The sequence below is a fragment of the Citrus sinensis genome, chromosome 7 (assembly GCF_022201045.2).
Source record: "Citrus sinensis cultivar Valencia sweet orange chromosome 7, DVS_A1.0, whole genome shotgun sequence".
Taxonomy (NCBI): Eukaryota; Viridiplantae; Streptophyta; class Magnoliopsida; order Sapindales; family Rutaceae; genus Citrus; species Citrus sinensis.
Window position 1 is genome coordinate 10,288,964 of NC_068562.1, and position 20,419 is coordinate 10,309,382.

At 32.8% G+C, this 20,419-nt stretch overlaps 2 protein-coding genes and 1 non-coding gene across 6 annotated transcripts; 1 reads left to right on the top strand and 2 right to left on the bottom strand.

Annotated features, from left to right (window-relative positions):
- Positions 1-683: 683 nt before the first annotated feature.
- On the top strand, positions 684-1,624 carry LOC102606602 (uncharacterized). Its single transcript, XR_003061957.2, has 2 exons — positions 684-1,247; positions 1,384-1,624. It is a non-coding gene; the product is annotated as an uncharacterized LOC102606602 (transcript).
- Positions 1,625-1,683: 59 nt separating this feature from the next.
- LOC102631190 (D-glycerate 3-kinase, chloroplastic) lies at positions 1,684-5,052 on the bottom strand. The gene is made up of 12 exons (XM_006465371.4): positions 4,744-5,052; positions 3,787-4,187; positions 3,502-3,581; positions 3,341-3,392; positions 3,212-3,253; positions 3,016-3,094; positions 2,905-2,936; positions 2,748-2,816; positions 2,407-2,481; positions 2,209-2,325; positions 2,074-2,124; positions 1,684-1,978 (listed from the first exon to the last, which is right to left on the bottom strand). The coding sequence occupies exons 1-12, from the start codon at positions 4,988-4,990 to the stop codon at positions 1,844-1,846; spliced, it is 1,380 nt and encodes a 459-aa protein (XP_006465434.2). The 5' UTR covers positions 4,991-5,052; the 3' UTR covers positions 1,684-1,843.
- Positions 5,053-8,571: 3,519 nt separating this feature from the next.
- Positions 8,572-14,881, bottom strand: LOC102630886 (cyclin-A2-4). Of its 4 annotated transcripts, none has more exons than XM_025094822.2 (12): positions 14,760-14,881; positions 13,164-13,527; positions 12,807-13,059; positions 11,612-11,691; positions 11,295-11,387; positions 10,567-10,700; positions 10,365-10,440; positions 9,883-9,959; positions 9,752-9,785; positions 9,519-9,668; positions 9,291-9,425; positions 8,572-9,103 (listed from the first exon to the last, which is right to left on the bottom strand). In XM_025094822.2, exons 2-12 carry the CDS (start codon positions 13,464-13,466, stop codon positions 9,050-9,052), a joined length of 1,389 nt encoding a protein of 462 aa, XP_024950590.2. In that variant the 5' UTR covers positions 13,467-13,527; positions 14,760-14,881; the 3' UTR covers positions 8,572-9,049. The 4 variants fall into 4 exon arrangements, with proteins under 4 accessions (XP_024950590.2, XP_006465433.2, XP_052300943.1 ...); XM_006465370.4 differs by having other exon boundaries at positions 11,612-11,748; XM_052444983.1 differs by having other exon boundaries at positions 11,612-11,748; positions 14,731-14,845.
- Between the last annotated feature and the right edge of the window lie 5,538 nt (positions 14,882-20,419).

A 20,419-nucleotide genomic window follows, 5' to 3' on the forward strand; every position in this document is an offset into this window, starting at 1 on the left:
GAATTTGATGCAATGCCATTGCCATTGATTTTGATACATGAATGCAGTATCTGATCCGGATCTCCTAGTAATACTCTGCTATCTGACTGCTCCGCATTAAATTGACATGAAAGTTTCCCAGAATCTATTATATTTACTTGGATCCGAAGCATGAGTGGTTTCTTTTAGGGTCTCATACATCCCATGGTATCAGAATCACCTCACGCACTCATAATGCAGTTGTTTTTGAGTCATCTTTCTTGGCATTATGATCAGTTAACCTTTAATACATCCTATTGAGATGATTTGAGGCTGCTATCAATCTCAACACACCAAAAATGTTAATCCTTTCAATTGATCAACACATTGATTGTTGATGTAGCTTACAGTGATGCCCAACAAACTGAAAAAATGACTCTTGTTCCTTGGGTTTTCATAGAATTTAATTTATGCAGTGTTTGGTTTGATTACATTAGATTTGTAGTATCAACGTAAGTAACAGAGAAGATTGCAGCTTCAAGGACTAGTTTGGTTTGCATTTAAGCAACTTTCTCCGCATGGTTTTGACGTTCGAGAATGTGACTGATGTTTCCACATTTTGCATACTGTTGAACAATGAGAGGTTGAATGTCTGTTTCTGCAAGATCACGTCAACATGTGCTGTCATTGTGGTCCATGAATTGGATGTAGAATTGTTGCATGAAATGTTTTGGTTTGTAAAATGTTTAGATAAAACTGAAAAGACAAAGCTGAAATTCTAAGAAGAAAAGAACAAAACTGCAGCGGATTACAAAGGTTGTGATTATGAATTGTGATTAGTAATTTTCATCATCTAAATACTCCTTTAATTGGAGCTACAATGTCAGTACAAATATCCCCTTCAATTAAAATGGAGATGGTTACATTCCCGTGAACATTTAAAGCATCCACGGGACAGGCTTTGAAGCTCAACAAACAAAGGGTCCTTGCTTGCTACTTTCCACTAACCACCACATTTAATGTATTCAGATAGACTAGCAAGCAAATTCATTGTACCCGAAAAAAAAAAATGACCCTTTGGCCTCAAGCAACCAAGCTATCTCCTCCACTTCTTGCCTATAAAATTCGATGCTACATACAAGTTTGTTTGTCCTTATCACATGAACAAAACTGCTATCAATTAGAAAACAAAGCTGAGAGAGAATCATGGATGCACCGGCACAGCAAGAGATGTCATATATGGAACATGTCAAAAAACGCCATGAGGAGAAAGGCTGCCTCTTTGCACTGTCTGTATTGATTTTCCGCTTTCTCCCCCCCAATTTTATGTTAATTTTTGGTCTGATGATACTTTTGCTTTTGATTGTTCTTGAGATTTTTGTGGCGGTATTATTGTGCGTTTACTTGTTCTGTTTTGATACACAGGCTGTTTGCACTTTGCTGCTGCTGCTGTTGCTATGAGTCCTGTGAATGCTGTCTGGACTGCTGTTGCTGCACCTCCTAGTTCATTTTATTGGTTCATACTGGACTGTAATCTAAAGGGTTGTACAATATTACCAAAATCTTTTCGGGGTTGTACTTTTTTGTATGAGTTGAACTAAAGTGGAATTTGTTTTGTGAGTATATTCAATCTTTTATTTTGGTAAAAAGTTTTCTTTGTTCCTTATACTCCATTCAGTTTCTTTATTTCTATCTTGGCAATTGAACCATGCTAAAGAAAGGAGATAAATAAATAATATTTATTCAATTGAATATTGCTATCATACACTAATTTACATTTGCATTTACAGTGATTTCTGGACATTTTTATTGTTAAGTAGCAATTGGCTTAGCAATAGACATGTCAACTGAGAAACCAAAATTGGAAATAGTTTTCACAAGTTACCTAAATAGGATTCCTCCCATCATCAATTTCAATAATTAGCGTATGTTCCGGATCTGATCCGTTAGGTCCTTCGGAATAGAGGGTGGGAAGGTAAGCGTGGTATGCGGGAAGGTAGCGTGAAACAAAATCCTTCACCTGCAACATATCCACCGAAACAAATAGACTTTACCTGCTGCGGAATTGAGGATAAAATAGAACTATGTTATAAGAAAGAAGATAACATAACATACCTCCTCATCGGACATCCCAGGATTGCCTGCCTCCCTCATTGCAATCTCAGCCTGTGGAAATCCCAGAAAACTAATTAGGTAACTAGGCTACAAGATACAAGAGTATTTGGAGCAAGTGATGCATGGGTAGCTAACCTGCAAACGCCACTCGTACACACAACTTGGATCCTTGATTTTGATAACAATCCATGCCTTAATGAATTTGTCCCATGCGTCAAAGTAAGCTTCCAGATTTTTATTCACCGTCTCCAACTATGAAAGTAAAAAGTTAACTGAGTTTCCCAGCTGGAACAACACTAATCAGTTCTCCCAAAATGCATTGAGAGTTCTAACCTGTGGGTCAACAGCTTTAACTACTTCAACAGGAAGAGGTTTGAAACCAAGCATCCAACCTTCATATAAAACAACCTAATTTATCAATCAACACGGACATCAGTTTTCAGGGGTAATGATATTTTGAAGTATCTTGACAGATAAGGTTCAAGAAGAAATACAAAAATCAGCTGAGTTAAAATTTGCTCTATTGTCCTTTTAGGTATGTTGGGACATAATTCAATTCTAAATTTGACTTTACGGCAATCCAATTTGAGTTTTCAACCCTGCAGCATAAAATGGGTTCAAATTCATATGGACCGCACTCAACCGTTACAAGCTTAAAATGAAATTTCTGTTACCGTCAGTGGCCCTTCAATCTCTGGCCATGTTGAAGGATCAGCTCGATCACCCCTCCCATTATATGCTGACTACAGAGCAAAACAGTTATCATAAGCAACTTCAAAAGGCCAAATGATGCTTGAGGAACAAGAAAATTTGAAAAAACTGAACGCTTACTTTATCATAGCGTGGTAGCTTCATCTTTGTACCTAAGAAAGTCCAACAAAAGCAATCAAAACAGTAGACAAACATATAATGCTAAGGAAGACAACTGAATAAGAAACCTACCTTCTTTTGTCAACTTGCTTATAGCTGTCAGTGTCTCAACAGATAACTGAAGATCATGGCTTCCAGCATTTCCACGAAACTGAAAACAAACAAAAACTATAACCAACAACCCATTTTGAGTAATTTGGTGAGTCGCAAATATCAGCACTACTCTTCTGTCAAATTGACAAAATATTAATAAGGGATAAACGGTTACCTCCAAAAGTGCATTTCCTCGATTTGCTTCCCTCAATTTAGCCTACACTTGATATAAACTTGCATCATAAAATGACAACCGAAATATGAAGAAAAAGAAGCACACACCAAAAATAAGCTGACTGATTACCTGACCCTCTGCTGTCAAATAGAAATCATCTATAGATATAGTTGCAGACTTCCTGAAAAGTTAAACTGCTAGTTTAAGTGCTCTTTGTCAAATAATTTTCACCAAAAGCAGAGTCAACTCACACATGAACTACATCTAAACTTCCATGGTCTCCAAGCTACCTGCCAGTGACGCGAAAAAGATAATCAAGAGCAAAGGCAAGTGTTGTCTTTCCACAACCTTGTGGTGCGCTGAAACCAATCTGCACAACACAAACACATAAGCACCATAATCAATGTTTGAGGATCTGCATCCATTGCAGATGCCTTTGAACCAGTAAAAACACCTTATCACATTCCCAAATGATCACTTATCAAATGTGCCTCTTTAAGCCTTTGTATACTACAGAAATTAGGCACAAAACAATTACTGAAATAGAACAGAAAGTAACATGTGCGCACACATACCACAAAGGGAGGTATATCTTCTCCATCCTTAAACTTGGACACATGCTGAGAAATTTGATCTTCACACCACAAGAAAACAGGTATGTAGTAGTGAAAAAACCTTACTTTCTGTGGGAATGTAAGATACAGTTCATTGAGCTGAAAAAGCCGACACAAGTACGAGTTGTACGCTATCCACTTGTCAATCGAGTCGCCTATCTTTTCTTTGGAAAAGCCCATCTTGTCTATGAGAGGACCTGAGCATATAAACGCGAAAAGGTCCTGAACAGATGAAACTTGAGCACGTTCCGTGGGAATGGCTGAACATACTAGGCCCTGCTTCAAATCAGGGCAACCTTCACCACTTTGAAGCATGGAATTATTTTGCATCCATGAACATCCAGTTCCAGCAGAAAGAGCCTCTGAAAATAGAAACAACAAAAGGTAAGATTACTCACAAGACCAGTTGAAAACTACGGACAAATAATGCAGTGATTCTATCATAAGCCCACATTTAAAAGTACAAGACACTCGGCATTTTGCATAGATGAGAATTTATGAAATATTGAATTCAATATGGTGCAATGCTCTAAGACTAGAAACACAGAAAGAGTACTTCAAAAATTCAAAATTGAAAATTAAGCCATTTTCCCAATTGGGATTTTCCTTTCGATGAGTTCCATTTTATTCCATCCTAAGAAACGAGAATTATATATAGAAAGCACAGTTGTGGATGCTCAATAAAGTACATTATATTAAGACAATTTAAAAAAAAAAAGTCGTGAATTTTAAGTCATCTAACAATACGATCAATATTATTAAGTTTCACAACATTTTGGATTATTGGTTTATAGACAATTAATAATAAGAAGGCGGCATAAAGCAAAAGTTCAAACTCAATACCACCATGAATTAAAAAAAAAATACAATACAAAAAAACCAAAAATTGAAACTTTAAGACAAAATTGAGAGAATTACCTGATTTGGACAAATGGGTTGGCATATGAGAGAATTTGTGAGATGGGTTTGATTTGGTTTGCACAAAGAGAGAAGAAAGAAGAGGAAGAGAATGAGAGCACGGCAACGAGTGTAATTTAGTATTATTATTACTATTATTATTAGTATTAAAATAAACATTATGAGAAGATTGACTATAATTAGCATTAAAATAATGAGAATTTGTCGATGGAGTTGGCAATAAGATATTCAAAGTTGCCATGCTCATCTCTTCCTCTCTGCTTCTCTCTGGCTTATGTGTGTGCCTCTTGGATAGCTTGACACATAAGAGTGATGAGTTCGTTAGGAAATAAGAGCCAGACAGTATCTTTTAGTTTGGGTAATTTTCAGGGCCCTCCCCTGAGGTTTGATTTATTAACACTTAGATAGAATGTATTGATATAATTATAGATACCTCCCCTGTCATTAGTTATAGGATAATTTTCAGGGCCCTCCCCTGAGGTTTGGTTTATTAACACTTAGATAGAATGTATTGATATAATTACAGATACCTCCCCTGTCATTAGTTATACTTACATGTTGAGTTGACCGTTAGTAGACTATTAAAATTACTAAAATACCCTCCCTTCCAAAATAATAAATTATCAAATAAATCTTTATTGTTTCGTGAAGTAAGATGTTATTAGAAGCTACTTTTGATATTTTAATTTAACTGAAATTGCACTTTTAAAAAATTATTTTAATTATTTTTATACGATATTTATTCGTAATCTACTAATACTTTCAATCGAAGCCTTTCATACCCTATTTAGATTCTATTATTATGACATAAATCAAATGTTTAGGCCATAATGAGCATATTCAAAGTTAAAAAATAAAATTTACTGAAAGGCGAGGACAAGCAATTGAAGTTAAATTGAACAAATGACATTGCCACTAGTTAGTAAAGACATGATTTCACATTAATAAATTTGAGGAATTAGCATTGTTGAAAGATTATAATAACATCATTACATCATTACGAACATACAAATCAACTTCACTCAGACATCGATATTTTTTTTCTTTTTCCCCCTTAGCTGAACTGGCTTCTGAAATCTCAAGTGAAATAGGACAATGGTCACTCCCATAAAAACCTGCAAACAAATATAAAAAATGCACAAAGAATTAGCATTTATCTAATTTTTCTGTTTTATGTATCACTATAGAGTATAGAGACATTGTTGATGAAATCAGGCAATTCAAGAGGAGGCTTTTCAGATTTTAAGTTTTGTTCCCAACTTGCTACTTAGACAGTAAGAAAATTTTCATAACATTCATCACACATTCAAACACTAGTTTCAAGTATATGTATGGTAATATAAAAGCTATCCATCAGGAAATAAACAGTACCTTCTAAATCAATTATGTGCCCTTGCATTTCAAATGCAATAATACAATCTTTGAGTTCTTCTGAAACAATGAAATAGCCTATTGTGTCATCCTTTTCTCCTGGTACATGGGAAAAAAAAAAGAAATTTAATATATCACAGTCTATACATTTAGATCCAAATTGAGTGTTAAACTTTACTTCGATCACCCAATTACTTTCCAATTGGATTTTCAGACCATAAGAAGCCACAATCCATGTCCTTTTTCTTGTGTAAGAATTTGTATGCATCTATTAGCATACCCCTGAAGCATAATCCATAAAAATTCTCAAAAGCTATTTTCCCCCCTAATTTTTAATAGGGCAAAAAGGAACATAACATATGCATAACTAGGAGAGCTATAAATCCACGACCACTGGAGATATTTTTAAATGAGATGTAGAGAATGATGAAATTATAAGAGTTGTCCATCAAACTCTCGATGACTGATCCATATGTCATGAAGAAAACATCAGTTTTGATCATGATTTCATAATTGCTAATCATATAAGTAAAGAAAAATTAAATACTCTTTCAATATGGCACCAAATTGCTTTCTCTCAGCAATCTAAATCCAGGCTACCCCCAATCCTGACCCAACAATAAATCAGGTCAAAAAAATTTTAAAAAATAAAATTATTGACACATTTAGAGGATTACATTACCTAACCATAGTTTGAAGACATGAAGAAATTCAACATCTCGGTTAACATTACATGATAGACTATCATTACATCCTAGTTGCTTGTAATTGATAACAGAGTAAATTCAACAAGCAGACCAAATCAGAGTTCAAAATTAAATGGACATGAATCAGAAAGGAAAGGACTTTATTCATTTGGTTTTGGGAATATCATATGTATATATTGACTTTAAAGAAAAAAAAGAAAAGAAAGCAAATTAGCTAACATAAAAATAGAAATATATGCATATATATAGGGAATACCAAAATTAGAATGAATATTTCGAATTAAAAAAATTGAAGAAAAATGAAAAAAAGAGAAACAACAGCAGTCCGAATGTCAACAATCATTGGCTAACAGAAAAAAAAATTAGAAACCACGGCTGTTGAAATCAACATGCTTAAAAAAAAACAAAATACAAAAAACTCATTTTCATTCGTAAGTAATTCAGAATCAACCCATTCTTTTTTTTAAAAAAAAAAAACTAAGCGTCAATAAAATAATTAATTGCATATGATTCACATCTTCGAACGATCATAAATAAGGACTAACCATTTTCTCCTCCAATTCTAGTCGCGGCTGAAGCCATTTACCGCCAGTACTCGCGTTGTGGAAGACTTGGGTCACCACAAGAACTCATCTCGTTTGTAACTGAAGCTAAACTCTTTTTTCAATCATGATAAAGCTTTAGGTAAAAGGAGTGCTTCTTCTCAACTTTAGAAAGATGAAATCAATGTTGGGTTTTGCTTATGTGAAAGAGAAAAACTAAGTGGATATTTCCTTTCGTGAAGATTTTTTCTTTCTTTTGTCCACTGGCATAAAGATTGTACCAGTTAATATTTCTCAGATATCGATAAATTTTCATCTTGAATTTTGAACTGTTTTGAATTTTAAATATATTTTTACACATTTAGCCTTCTATACTAACGACATACGTATTTTTATACTAATGACATGGGTGATATCTGTAATTACATTAATACATTCTATCTAAGTGTTAATAAGCTAAACCTCAAGGAAGGTCCCTAAAAATTACCCCTTTTAGTTTTGAGCATTTTAAAGTACTAAACTACCCTTCACATAAAATATTTCATACTCGGTTCGATAGTTTAGCTTTTGGAGAAAACGATGTTGACATTCTAACAACTGGGCCAATTATTGTGCACCTGGTGCATGGTGCCCCATGATTTGTCCATGCATAAGTTGTCAATTAGATCAATACAAAAATTACTTCAATCACATCTGTGTATTTTCTTTGGTTCTTAAGATCACCTTAAATTATAATTTGCGTAAGATATTGTTCATGATTTTAACCAATCCTACCAATTCATCATGTTACTACTTTTCCTTAAATCCAATGATTGGATTGGACTAGATCTAATACAAAACTTACTTCAATCACATCCGTGTATTTTCTTTGGTTCTTAAGATCACCCTAAATTATAATTTGCGCAAGATATTATTCATGATTTTAACCAATCATACCAATTCATCATGTTTCTACTTTTCTTTAAATCCAATGATTGGATTGGACAACTGTAAGTTACGTAATTTACCACTTACCTCTTAACATTTATGTCCTTATTGAATGTAAATAAAATAATGTTTGCCTACAAAGAAACATAATGTTTCTACTCTCCATCCAAACTTTTAAAAAAATTATTTCGTTAATTGAATAATAAAAAATATTTTCCACTACCAATAAAGTGAGCGTAGCTTCTTTATCTAAAGAAACAAAAATGCTTAGCTCCTCGGTCACTTGAAAGAATGATAGTATCACATTAGAAATGAACTGTTATTACAATTGTTCAATCTTCTGTTAAATTAAACCAAGATCGCATTAAGAAGGTTGCACACTGTTTCTTGCAAACTTTACAACCCAACAGATGAAACGCTCTTGGTCGCCGTCCCATGACATTCTAATTTCAAAGTGAACAAAAATCATAATATTGACAGTTTGATGATACTTAAAGAGGATCAAATTTAGTGGCCAGATGTCTCTACAACTTACAAGACATGGGTTTGGAAGAACCAAAACCCAGACAGAAGTGGCAACAACTTATGAACAATGACTACTAAAGATTGGACAGATGTGAATAAAAATGAAGAAATTAAGAAGTTGACATTTTACAACCTCGTGGGGAAATTAGGAACCTGAAGGAACTTCAACGTGAAATCTATATGTTAACCTGTTAGCAGCCCCTTACAAAAATTGATGAATCAACCACTTGTTCTCTAAAATAGTGTTTCAAGTAGTTTCGGGGAAGACAAAGCCGCCACATATTTAAACTGCAATGACAGTAACCCATTAGAGAACCTGCAGGATTTTCCTAAATAAACATCATGCAAATTCTGGATCCTTTATAGGCTTAACTTACACTTTGAGGCATTAACTACAATACTTAAATGAATAGAAGTGAGAGGGAAAGTTATTCAGAATGCATCAGAGCCTTAGAGTATCATTGATAGTTGTTACCTTCTCTTGCCTATATTTCATGCGTATAGCATTCAGAGGACATCCGTTGGTGTTCAACTGTAAGTCTTGTAATGCAAATGCAGACACTTTAAGATCGGAAGCCTTGTAGGATGTGTAATGTTCAAGAGTTGCATTCTGTCAAATATATAAATAAAGTCAGTTCTCTTGGGTGCAGACAGAATGGTAAAGACTATGGGAAAGACAGATAATGAGGAAAAGAATACAGACCCATGGGTGACTTGATTGATCCATTGTCCATCTGGCAAGAAAAACAGCCGATGCAGCTATGATGGATGGGATAAATTTGAGGAAACCATAATCAACTAGTGACAGTTCTGCTAGAAAGTTAGCCAAGTACTCCAATTCAAGACTGGGGCTCTGCAAATTTGAAGTTCAATAAGGCAATTAGTCTATCTCTAAGAATAAAGAAATCAGTTCTGTTGCTCCTAAAAACTCATTACCTTGTAGGAAACTTGAGCTGCTCTCAGAAATCTCCTGAGAGCCAAAACAAATTCCCATAAAAAATGCATTAGGAATGTTGTAGTAACACTTATATAATAACACAAGCAAAACAGTGGTTCAGTTGAAATACCTCAGAAAGGTTTTTGTTGTTGGTACAAATAATTGAAAGCCCAAACATTTTAGCACCTGACTCTCCATCTTTAATACCTGTCACGTAACTTTTCTCAGGAGCACAATCGAAGATACTCTTGTAGGAAGAAGAGGAAGAAAGAACTAAGAATATAAATATGTACATTCTAAACTAGTCCAATGGTTAATTGGTAGGATTTTAGGATGAAAATCTCCAGCATGCCACAGTTGATGTGAATGAAATACCAAACATAAGAACAAAATAAGTTAGATTTGTTGAGACCAGTGACTGCCATGATGCAGTACAAAAAAAGCATTAATCCTAAGATTGTGAGACTTAAAGTTTTAAAACTGATAGGCAGACAGCTTGTGCTTAAATTAGTTGAGATGCACTGCATTATACCCTCGCATTAAGTTTGATATTTCATTTACTTCAAGTTCAGGATTTAAAGCTCTCCCGTTGCCTTAGAACCATTGACATACCTCTTCTCTTGAGTAAGTGTTGTCCGTGATGAAGCAAAATTCTTCTGCTCGCGGTGCACATATTTCTTCATACTTCCTTCAAGACATAAAGAGAGAGTCGCATTAGAAATCAAATCAAACAAAACAAAAAAAATAACCATACTGTGGTGGAAGGAGTTAAATGAATCATGCAGTAAAGTCCATCATGGGTTTCAAAACTTACGAGGCAATTAGCATACAAGTGATACCAAGCAGTTGAAGCCTTTGTCTCTCGATGTAATTTTGGCAGAGAAACCAATCAATGAGATATACTGTCATGTAAAGTGTATCCGGCACCAGCTTATATTCCTCAGAGACCTGAACCCAAAATTAAATAAATATGAAATTAATAAATTTGGCATTCATATTGTCATATATAATTCTTAAAAGGTACTTTAGATCTCCAAGACAGTCAAGTTGGTTTTCTGAACTTGTCAAGCACTAAAGAGAACGCAATGCACAGAAGGAGCATCAAGAGAATACTGCTCTGATGAATTATATTTACATCATTAATAAAATACTAAAGTGAGCAATGTAAGAATCTAACAAAAGAACAACAGTCTCCTAACAATTAAATTCTTGAACCATAGTTTTTCAAATCACTACGAATAATGTTAGAAATTAAATTTTAACCACTGATTTGAACTTTCTGTTTTAATTTGCTTTGGCATAAAGTTATACACCTCAGATATAAAATATACCTCTGTGAAGCAGTATTCTTGATGTCTATTTAAATTGATATAAAATGAGACATCACATATTCAATTTTCTAACACCTGCAGCTCAAGGCACCTATGTGGCTATGTCAGTCATCACCAATCATTGCATAACAAAAATCTAAGTCTCTGACAAATAACATGCACGGCTCAGACCATTGGAAAATGAAAATTCAGATAGTTAAACTGCACTAACCTCCACAAGCCAATCAACAAGGATCCCCCTCATGGCTTGAGTGATATCACGTTGTACTGTTTCCATAAAATTGGGAAATGGCCTTCGGTTAAGCTGTCGAAACCGAAAATTAGATCATAAGCAAATGTCAGATCTTTTATAAAGAAACGCAGAGCAGGTTGCATATTTAGTAAATATTTTCTCAATCTCCATGATTTGCATATAGTTGTGACTTTTTAAATTCTAGAGTTCCAGGATAAACAGAGAAAAGTATTGCAGCAGTGGAAATCAAACACACGAGTGCTATTGAAAATATAATTGGTATCAACAGTACAAACCTCAGCAACTTGCAAATTGCTATAGATATCTGCAGCATATAGACTGCATAGTTGAGGATCTGTATGATCAGAGTCGATATCTACATGGTCAGGGTAACAAGATGTCATTAACTTCCCAGAAAAGTTGTCTTTCTCCACTGTAATCAAATCAAACAAAAATGTCATCTCTCCGGAACTATTACAAGATAAAAGAAACAAGATAAGATTTTTAACTTTAGACATATAATTCTTTCTTGCAAGATCATGGCAATTCCTTTTTTTCCTTATAGCATCTTTATGACATGTCTGTATTGAATTTGCAAACCCCCCCCCCCCCCCCCCACCCCCCAAACAAAAAATAAAAAATAAAAATTATCGATGTTGAAGACAACTTATGATACAACCCATAAGTTGGAAAAGAAAAATGGTTGTACATGGTACTATGATGATCCTTAATATAGTATCAAACCATTCTGCTCAAGAAAACTTCACAGTTAAAACAAGGGTTAGCCTTAAATATATAAGATAGCATAAGATAGACATTCTGAAAGAAGGTAAAAAGAAGATGCTATTTGCACTTGACATTTGGAACTTCCACTTCCACCATCCACTATCTTTATGATGAACTTAGGCAATGCACATGAAAAGCAGCAAGTTTAAGGAGAAAACTTTGAAATAAATCTGAGATAAGAGATTGACATGAGTAACAACCCTTTCATTCATTTGCTTAATTCCTTTTGTCTCTCCTTCCTCTCCTTTTTATTTTCTTCACCAAACTAGAGTTGAGTTGTATGCCTCATAACTGATTCCACCATTAGATAATTCCACATTACATGAAGGATGAAAAACCAGAAAATTAATTATGCAATCACCCCCGAAAAAGCCCTTTGAGCTCTCCAGTTGACACTTAATGACTACAACTCTGTTGATAGCTCTGGAATAAAAGTCTCCTTTGTATAACAAATTTTAATCACTCCATCACCTTCTTTAATATAACAAATTTTAATCGCTCATTACCTTCTTTTTCCAATTACAATAGAAGCATATTCACAAAGGGTGTGAAATTAATTTTATAACAAGTCCTACTATATTTTTGCGAAGCTGACAACATATATCAAGCTTGTAACACACAGATAATAAATACAAAATGCCTTTAGGACTAGTAAATCATTCATACAAACAGTTGTTCTGATTGTAGGTAAAATTGGAGGCAAACCTTTCTTTGTACAGATCTGCAGCTCTGAAGGCCTCTGATTACCCCTAGTGCACTCATTTATGGAACCTAATTGAACAGTCATATCCGCACCCAAACTAGTAGAAAGTTCTACAGGTTTATGTCCTGCTTTCACTGTTCCTTTGTTGATTCTTGTTTTTGAATTAGCCTGAACATGCTGCACTTTTACTGACACCGAAGGAGCCACTTTTGATATCTGGGCCTGACCATTTTTAGCCTGCTTACTGTTCTTAGGCTGAATGACAATTCAAATTCAGATAAATGAGTGGAGAACAAAATAAAATTTTTCACACAAGATACAACTTAATTATGGTCAAAGGGGGAGGACAACATATTAACCTGAATTTTAGCTGCATGGAAGAAGCTTCTGTAAGAATTTTCACAGCAAACATTTGTTACATCCTGAAGCACTGCTCTCCTCTTATGCTGTCGGCATGGATTGTCAGTCACAATGATGTTGTTCTCGTCTGAGGCTGCTTTTTTTGGATTTTCCCGCAGAACACGTTTTCTAGTTTGTACTGAAGGTGCTCTATAAGAAGCCACAAATCCAGATGATTGCGAGGCCAAGGTGGCAGCTCGAGAACGTGTCATTATTCCAGTTGAATCTCCAACATTAGCGGCAATGGAGCTCTGCTTCTTCATATTTACAAACCTCAGAGAAGAACAACACAAAGCATTAAACTAAAGCTTGAAAGTCTGGTACCTGCAAGAAATAGCCAAATCAGGAGCAAGTGAATTCATGAACAAGATTACCGCAACAAAACTAAACTTTCAGGGAGAGATTAGAAAAACAGGAGATCACATAAAAGAATTAAAACCTATTAACTTTATCATTCCTAGGTTTTCTGAACTTTTAGATAAAGGTATTAGTATTAGGTGTGCCAAGAAAGAAAAACTCTCCATGAATATAAATCAAGCTGTTCATAAAGCATGTTTCTCCATGCGTGGTAGTTCATTTATGTCTCAAAATAATCTAAGAAATGAGAAACCATGCGATCTTTTGTGCCAAATTACAAATAAGCACTAAATTACTGCAATTTGCTTGCAGTATAGATCAGCTAAACGGTTATGGTCCACTTTCATAAAGACTTTCAGAAAGCATGTATTTGAAAAATTCTTCTCATATTAACTGAATGACCAAGTCGAAACTCTTAGATTAGCTTCTAGAAATCACATTAATCCCAAAAGTTCTTTCTTCTTGGAAATCCTTCTCAAGAGAGACTTCTCATTGAAGATTGGAACTAACTTTAATGACAAAGAGGCAAAAGTGAAAAAAATTGAGTATACAAAGACTAGTAACATAGTGCATTAACTTTCAAATTTCTCAATGTGGACAAATTAAAAAAGATTCAAAATTTAGAAGCTAAAGCTCACAAGTTTAGATTTCAAGACCTGAACTTTCTTAACAGAAATCTAATTTCAAATCTATTATTCAGAACTTCAAGATCCCCCAGATTTATAATACAATCAATCATATAAGCAGAAATGGGAAACAAATTTTAAAAAAACACATCAACCCCAAAATCAAGCTAAACAAACAGAATGTTACCAAAAATAAAAACGCCAAAATATAAAATAAAATCAACCAAGTCATAAAATTCAAAACAATCACATTTCTCTCACCTGAGTCAACTTTCCTCACTTTCTTGAACTTTTCCAACAAATTACAAAAAAAGAAACAAAACACAAGTTTCATTATCTCCCCCAATTTCCTACATTTTCTCATCAATCAGAGAACCCATTCAGCTAACTAACACAACCCCACATCCCAAAATTCAAACTTTACAATAATGGCAACAAACCCATTGAACCCTAATCAATATATCAGCAAAGAAAAAAAAACAGAAAAATACAATGCAAGAACAAACTAACGCATAAACGCAGATAGGCATGTTTGAAAACGTACAATGCATAAGGAAAGATTGAAAATTTGACCTGATTTGGTGTTCAAAGATTCAAAAAGAGAGCCTGAGGATGAGAAAAAAGTTTGTATTTTTATTTTATAGAGAAAGAAAGACACTCACTTGAGAGTGAGTGAGCTGTCTGCCTCAGTGAGCGGGATAGTTGGGGATTTAAACTCTATAATAAAATATTAATTGTTTAATTTTTATTTTTTTTTCTCGTTTGAATGTATACATATGTATATATAATACTATGTATAGTTTAATTGACACGTTATTTTTCATTGATTTTGACCAAAAACACTTTTTTATTTAAAATGAAACATAAACATTTAAATTTTATTTTTTATTTAAGCTATGAAACTAGTATACAAATATTCAATATAAAAAATGATTTTTCTTATGAAAAAATTGCAAACCACCACAAAAAAGTGCAAACCCTAACTTTTAGTTTTTTTAAAAAAATTATTTTTGAAAAAATTATTTTAAGTAATAGTTAAAAATAATTGGAGTGAAAAGTATTTCTTTTTTGGTTAAATTATTTATTTATTGAATAAAGAGAAATTCCCATAAATACCAGAATAAGTTAATATTTGTTTGACTCGTTGACAAAAAAAAATTAGAAACTAGAATATATAAAGAATGTTGATTGGATGATGTTAATTTGAGTTTAGTGTTAATGATCTGTTTGTTTTAACATTAGATTTGCGAGATCTTGGCGATTGCTGGACTTATATTTACCATATTAACCTCCGAGACTTGGGGGGTTCTTAACTGATAATGGGGGTTGACTTGTTCAAAGTCTTTCTGCACTGGAGGGTAATCTGGTCATTTCGATTTGTCAGGCAGGTTTGATTTGTTGTATGGTTTGGGAGAGGAGGGAGCTGGAATTAATTGTGGAGAGTTCTAGGAAAGTATTAGAGTCTAGAGGTATATTCTAAGGACACGTGTTCAGTTCAAATCTAATTTAAGATCTAATTCACTTTTTTAAACTAATCAATTTAATTAAAAATTGATCTATCTCGATGATTTTTTTATAGATTAAATTAATTATATCATATACAACTCAGGCAATCAACTTAACATTTTTTTTAACATTGTAATGAAATTGATTTTTCCAAAATAATTGACTTTATTTTAATAAGTTATAGTAGATCTAAATTTTCATAGAATTAAATATACCTACAGTTAAGATCCATTCTTTTATATTTTTCTTTCTCCTGAACACCAATAGGCTAAAACTAAACTCAAATTAGAAAAAGAATTATGTAATTCTTGAATTTATCATTTGTCGTAATTCGTTATTCATTATAAATGACAATTTTGAATAATCTAAATTTAAGAATCAATTTCTATACCTCTTATGTCATACAAAAAAGTCATAACTTCATACTAAAATAGCGGTGATAATAGCTTCAATTGTTATATTTATAAACTATAAGTATATAATTGTTTTAAAAAATAAATTATGTGTACAATCACATATGTTATTAAATAAAGGGGTTAATATGATAGTCATTGTCCAAAATGATAAAAAAAAAAGGATGATAGTCATTGTTAAATAATATTATGACAGTCTTTTTGTCCAATAATAAAAATAATACGAGTGTCAATATGACAGTCTTTGTTAAATAATATGTTAGTCTTAGTCCAATAAAAATAAAATAAAAATGATGGTCATACTGTTAGTGTCACATAATTTGAAATAACAAGATCATTTAATTGATTAGGGAAAAAAAAAAGCATTGGTAGTTAAACAAATATCAGCATGTGATCTTTCATATTTAGTAGATATACAAATATGGCACCACTTAAAAAACAAATATCAAAAAAGCAAATTTAATGTAGAGTTGACACCATTTTGATTTTGGGTTCAATTTTTCAATCAATGATTAAAAAAATTGAAGCCAAATTTTTAATGATTGTGATTGGTGAGCCACGATAAGAGAAAGTGGACCTAACATTTGAAATTTTTTGAAACCAATGGATGGGGAGAAGAATAAAAGATAAAGAACGTTTATTAGCATTTGAAATCTCAAAGGGTAAAATTTATTACAATTAGCACGTGATTCGGCAGCTTTTATTACCAATTATTATCTGTTTATCCTAAACATTATGTGGACCCCATATGAGGGGTTCAGTCCTTGATACTGAATTGTCAATTTTACCCATGATTTTTAAGATATGTTTGGCCATTAAGTAGGGACTATTCAGACATTTTGATCAGGGTTAGATTAGATTAATTGTTGCATTAACTTCAAACAAAAGCAAATCTCGGAAGATTATAGCGTGTTTAGTAAATTATTTAGACTTATAATATGAGCTCTTGTGAATCTGGTGCACATAATTGAAATATATGACGTTGCCAAGTAGTGGGATCCGAAATTTTTTTAATAATTTTTAAAAATCCTATGTTCAATAGAAAAATGAAAGTGTTACACTTCTTTAAATAATTCAACATTCTCACATTATACTTTAAGGTACCTCAGATTGAAAGTCTACATGTATATGATGTATTTCACAAGTCTGATTAGGGTGTTGTATTTCATAGTCCGGATATCAATAAATGGTCAGAAACTCAATAAAAATTAATAAAATATAATCATCTAACGATATAGATATAAATTGTATAATATTACACTCCAAGAATCACATATTATTTTTATGGGCATATATAAAACAACCAAAGATTTTCTTTACATGAGTTTGTGATGAATTTGAAGATACAATTAACAATTATGACTCGAATGTGAATTTGAGGAAGAGGAAAGTTTTTAAGTATAAAAAAGAAAAAGAACATTTTTTTTTAGCTTATAATAACTAAAAAGTTTAGAACTTTTTCTCTCCCTCACTCACTGGATCTCTTAAAGATTATCAATAACATATTATCTTTTAAAAATAAAAATGTAGATTGAAAGAATTAACTTAAAATAAACGTATATGAACTTTTTTATCAATAACATATTATCTTTTCACAGCTCTCGTTCTTTTATCATTTTCATTTTTCTACTTGGTTATTCTCTTACATCAAAACCCAAATTGTTGGAGTTCGATTTTGGGCTTGCGTTCCTCGATATGGGCTTGGGTTAAAGAAGCCCTAGTTGCAGATATAAGTTGTGGGCTTGTGGCGCCTATCAGCAGACAATTTCAAGGGCATTCAAGTTCACATATGTTTTATTTATTTGTTTATTTATTTATTTATTTTTTGGATAAACAAGAGTTCACATATTCTAGTTGGTGAGAAAAATCTCAATTTGCCACCGCTTGATTTGATTTATTTTCAAGTGGTTTTGATCAATAAGGGGCTTGATAGTATTGAGATCATATCCTAATTTGAATTACTTTTGAATAAAAATTCACTTACTCATTGATGGTTAATAAGTAAAAAATAAAAATGCTAATTCCTATTTATATACAATTATTACTAAACATATGACACAAGATTTTTAAAAGTTCAAAAAAACTCAGATAAGGAGAAAATCCTAATCTGGTCTGAATATTAGCCAACTTATGACAATGCATTATTGCCATTGTAACAAAATTTTTGGGTCCTAGACATGCGGTTTTCATTTATTTAATTTTAACAATAACTATAATGTATTCTCGAACCAAAAGTCTCACACAATTTTATTGTGAAATATAATTAACAAAACATATAGAAAACAATGCTTCAATTTATTTCACAATGGCCTATGTGCAGCCATTAATTTAAAGTTATATTACAAATTGGAACTTCTAAAACCACACTTATCAGAGAGCTCTTACATGACTTATGGTAGCGAATCCCTTCACCATTTATTTGAAAATTGGAGGATCAACATTCGTTGAAAGAGTGTTGCTATCCAAAAAAGATCTAGTGAAGGATTCATCGATTTCATAACTTTCAGTTATGTTAGCCTCAACACAATCAATCTCTTCAAGACTTTCTCGAACAATATTTGAAGCTCTATTATTGCACCCTCTAATTCCTGCTAACTCCATGGCCAGTTATCTCATTGTTGGTTTCTTCTCATTAAGATTCAAGCATCTTTTTTTGAGTTTAACAACTACCACAATTTCATCTTTGCCGCCCTCCTTCAAAACTAGACCATCAAAGATTTCAAACAAACGATCCTCTTTCATTGCACGTAGAAAATATGTTGTTAAACTTTTATTTTCTTCATAAGTAGTCAAACAAATAGGTTTTTCTTTCGTTAAAAGCTCAGAAGAACTAATCCAAAACTATAAACATTACTTTTCTCTGTAAAAGGACTCGACTGAAAATATTGAAGATCTAAGTATCCGAAGGTGCCTTGGACTTGAGTAGTCATATATGTTTGATCAGCTGCCATTTATCTTGATGTCCCAAAAACTTTAGCTAGATATTTATCATCCAAAAATATTTTTTCTAAACTTAATGTCTCGATGATAAATGGGTATGGAAACAACCTAAAGTAGAGAGGATACACAACCTAAACTATCAACAACAATGTGCAACTGCATTTCCCATGCGATTGGAAACTCTTCATTTTGATTATTTATATATTGATAGACAGTTCCATTAGAAATAAACTCGTAGACTAAAAGAAGAACTTCAGTCTCCAAGTTAATTTGAGATAAAATAACCACCTCATTGATGAGTTTGTTAACTTTACCCTCATATATTAGTTTAACTTTTTAACAGCCACAATTTTTCCATTTACCAACATTCCTTTGTAGACAGTCCATTGACCTCCTTGACTAAGGATACGATTTATGTTAAATTTATTAGTGGCATTTTCTAATTACCTTTGTTGGAAGACAACTCTTGTTGTGGTCATAAACCACCATTTCTCTTAAACAATTTTTGCTTGAGCTTGATTTCCTTTTTTCTCTCCATAAACTTGCACAACAATAATACTTTTGTCACTAGTAACAACATTCCAAGCCCACCAGTAATGCAACCTATAGCACTTAAAAACAAAAATATTACATTTTCCCAAGATCATTCATAAAGTCAACTATTGCCAAAAAAATGCATTTTAGTTGAATTAATTCGTTTAAGGGCCCAGTAAGGATTTTGTAATTTATTGCCACACATAAATGTAAAGTGTAATATAGTTGAGATTTAATTGTATATAATTTTTTATTCAATATGTAACTACTAAGCATAATACTATAAAAAGCTTAACACAAAAAGCTTAGCTTGCCATGGACACTTTAATAATAGCTTAGCCACATAACAAAAGGCACAACATGGGCACAAGCATGACACTAGCATCTTTTTGTGGAGCACGTGGGTACAATGAGCCTTAAAAGCATGACCTAGTTAGAAATAGAATAAAGCATTGCACATGAAAAAGCTTGCAATAAGCACAATAATGAACTAGCATGCAGTCTGCGGGTCATCAGTAGCATGCAGCCAAAATATATCAAAGTAAAATTTCTTGAAATATAATTTAAAAAAATTACGGAAAAAATAATTTATTTCATAACTATTGGGAATGACCAACATACAACCACAAAGTGAACGTCACAAGTACTAGAACAAAGATTGAATCTTAAAAAAATATCATGCCTATAATAATTTGGCCACGACACGAGTACAACCACTGCACGAGCACGTTTTGGTGAAGCACGTGGTTAGAACGAGCCTTAAAAGCATGAGTTAATCAGAAATATATTAAAGCATTACGTGTAAAAAGATTTATAATAAGCATAGTTATAAGCTAGCAT

What these genes read in the sequence shown, in the direction of transcription:
- LOC102631190 (XM_006465371.4), bottom strand. Translation starts at nt 4,990, where the DNA reads ATGAGCATGGCAACTTTGAATATCTTATTGCCAACTCCATCGACAAAT. An exon ending in AAGCAAGTTGACAAAAGAAG is followed by an intron (nt 2,937 to 3,015) that starts GTAGGTTTCTTA and finishes GGACTTTCTTAG; the next exon opens with GTACAAAGATGAAGCTACCA. An exon ending in CTGGGATGTCCGATGAGGAG is followed by an intron (nt 1,979 to 2,073) that starts GTATGTTATGTT and finishes GATATGTTGCAG; the next exon opens with GTGAAGGATTTTGTTTCACG.
- LOC102630886 (XM_006465370.4), bottom strand. Translation starts at nt 13,466, where the DNA reads ATGAAGAAGCAGAGCTCCATTGCCGCTAATGTTGGAGATTCAACTGGA. An exon ending in TTGTTGATTGGCTTGTGGAG is followed by an intron (nt 10,701 to 11,294) that starts GTTAGTGCAGTT and finishes TTTTGGGTTCAG; the next exon opens with GTCTCTGAGGAATATAAGCT. An exon ending in ATCAATCAAGTCACCCATGG is followed by an intron (nt 9,426 to 9,518) that starts GTCTGTATTCTT and finishes TATATTTGACAG; the next exon opens with AATGCAACTCTTGAACATTA.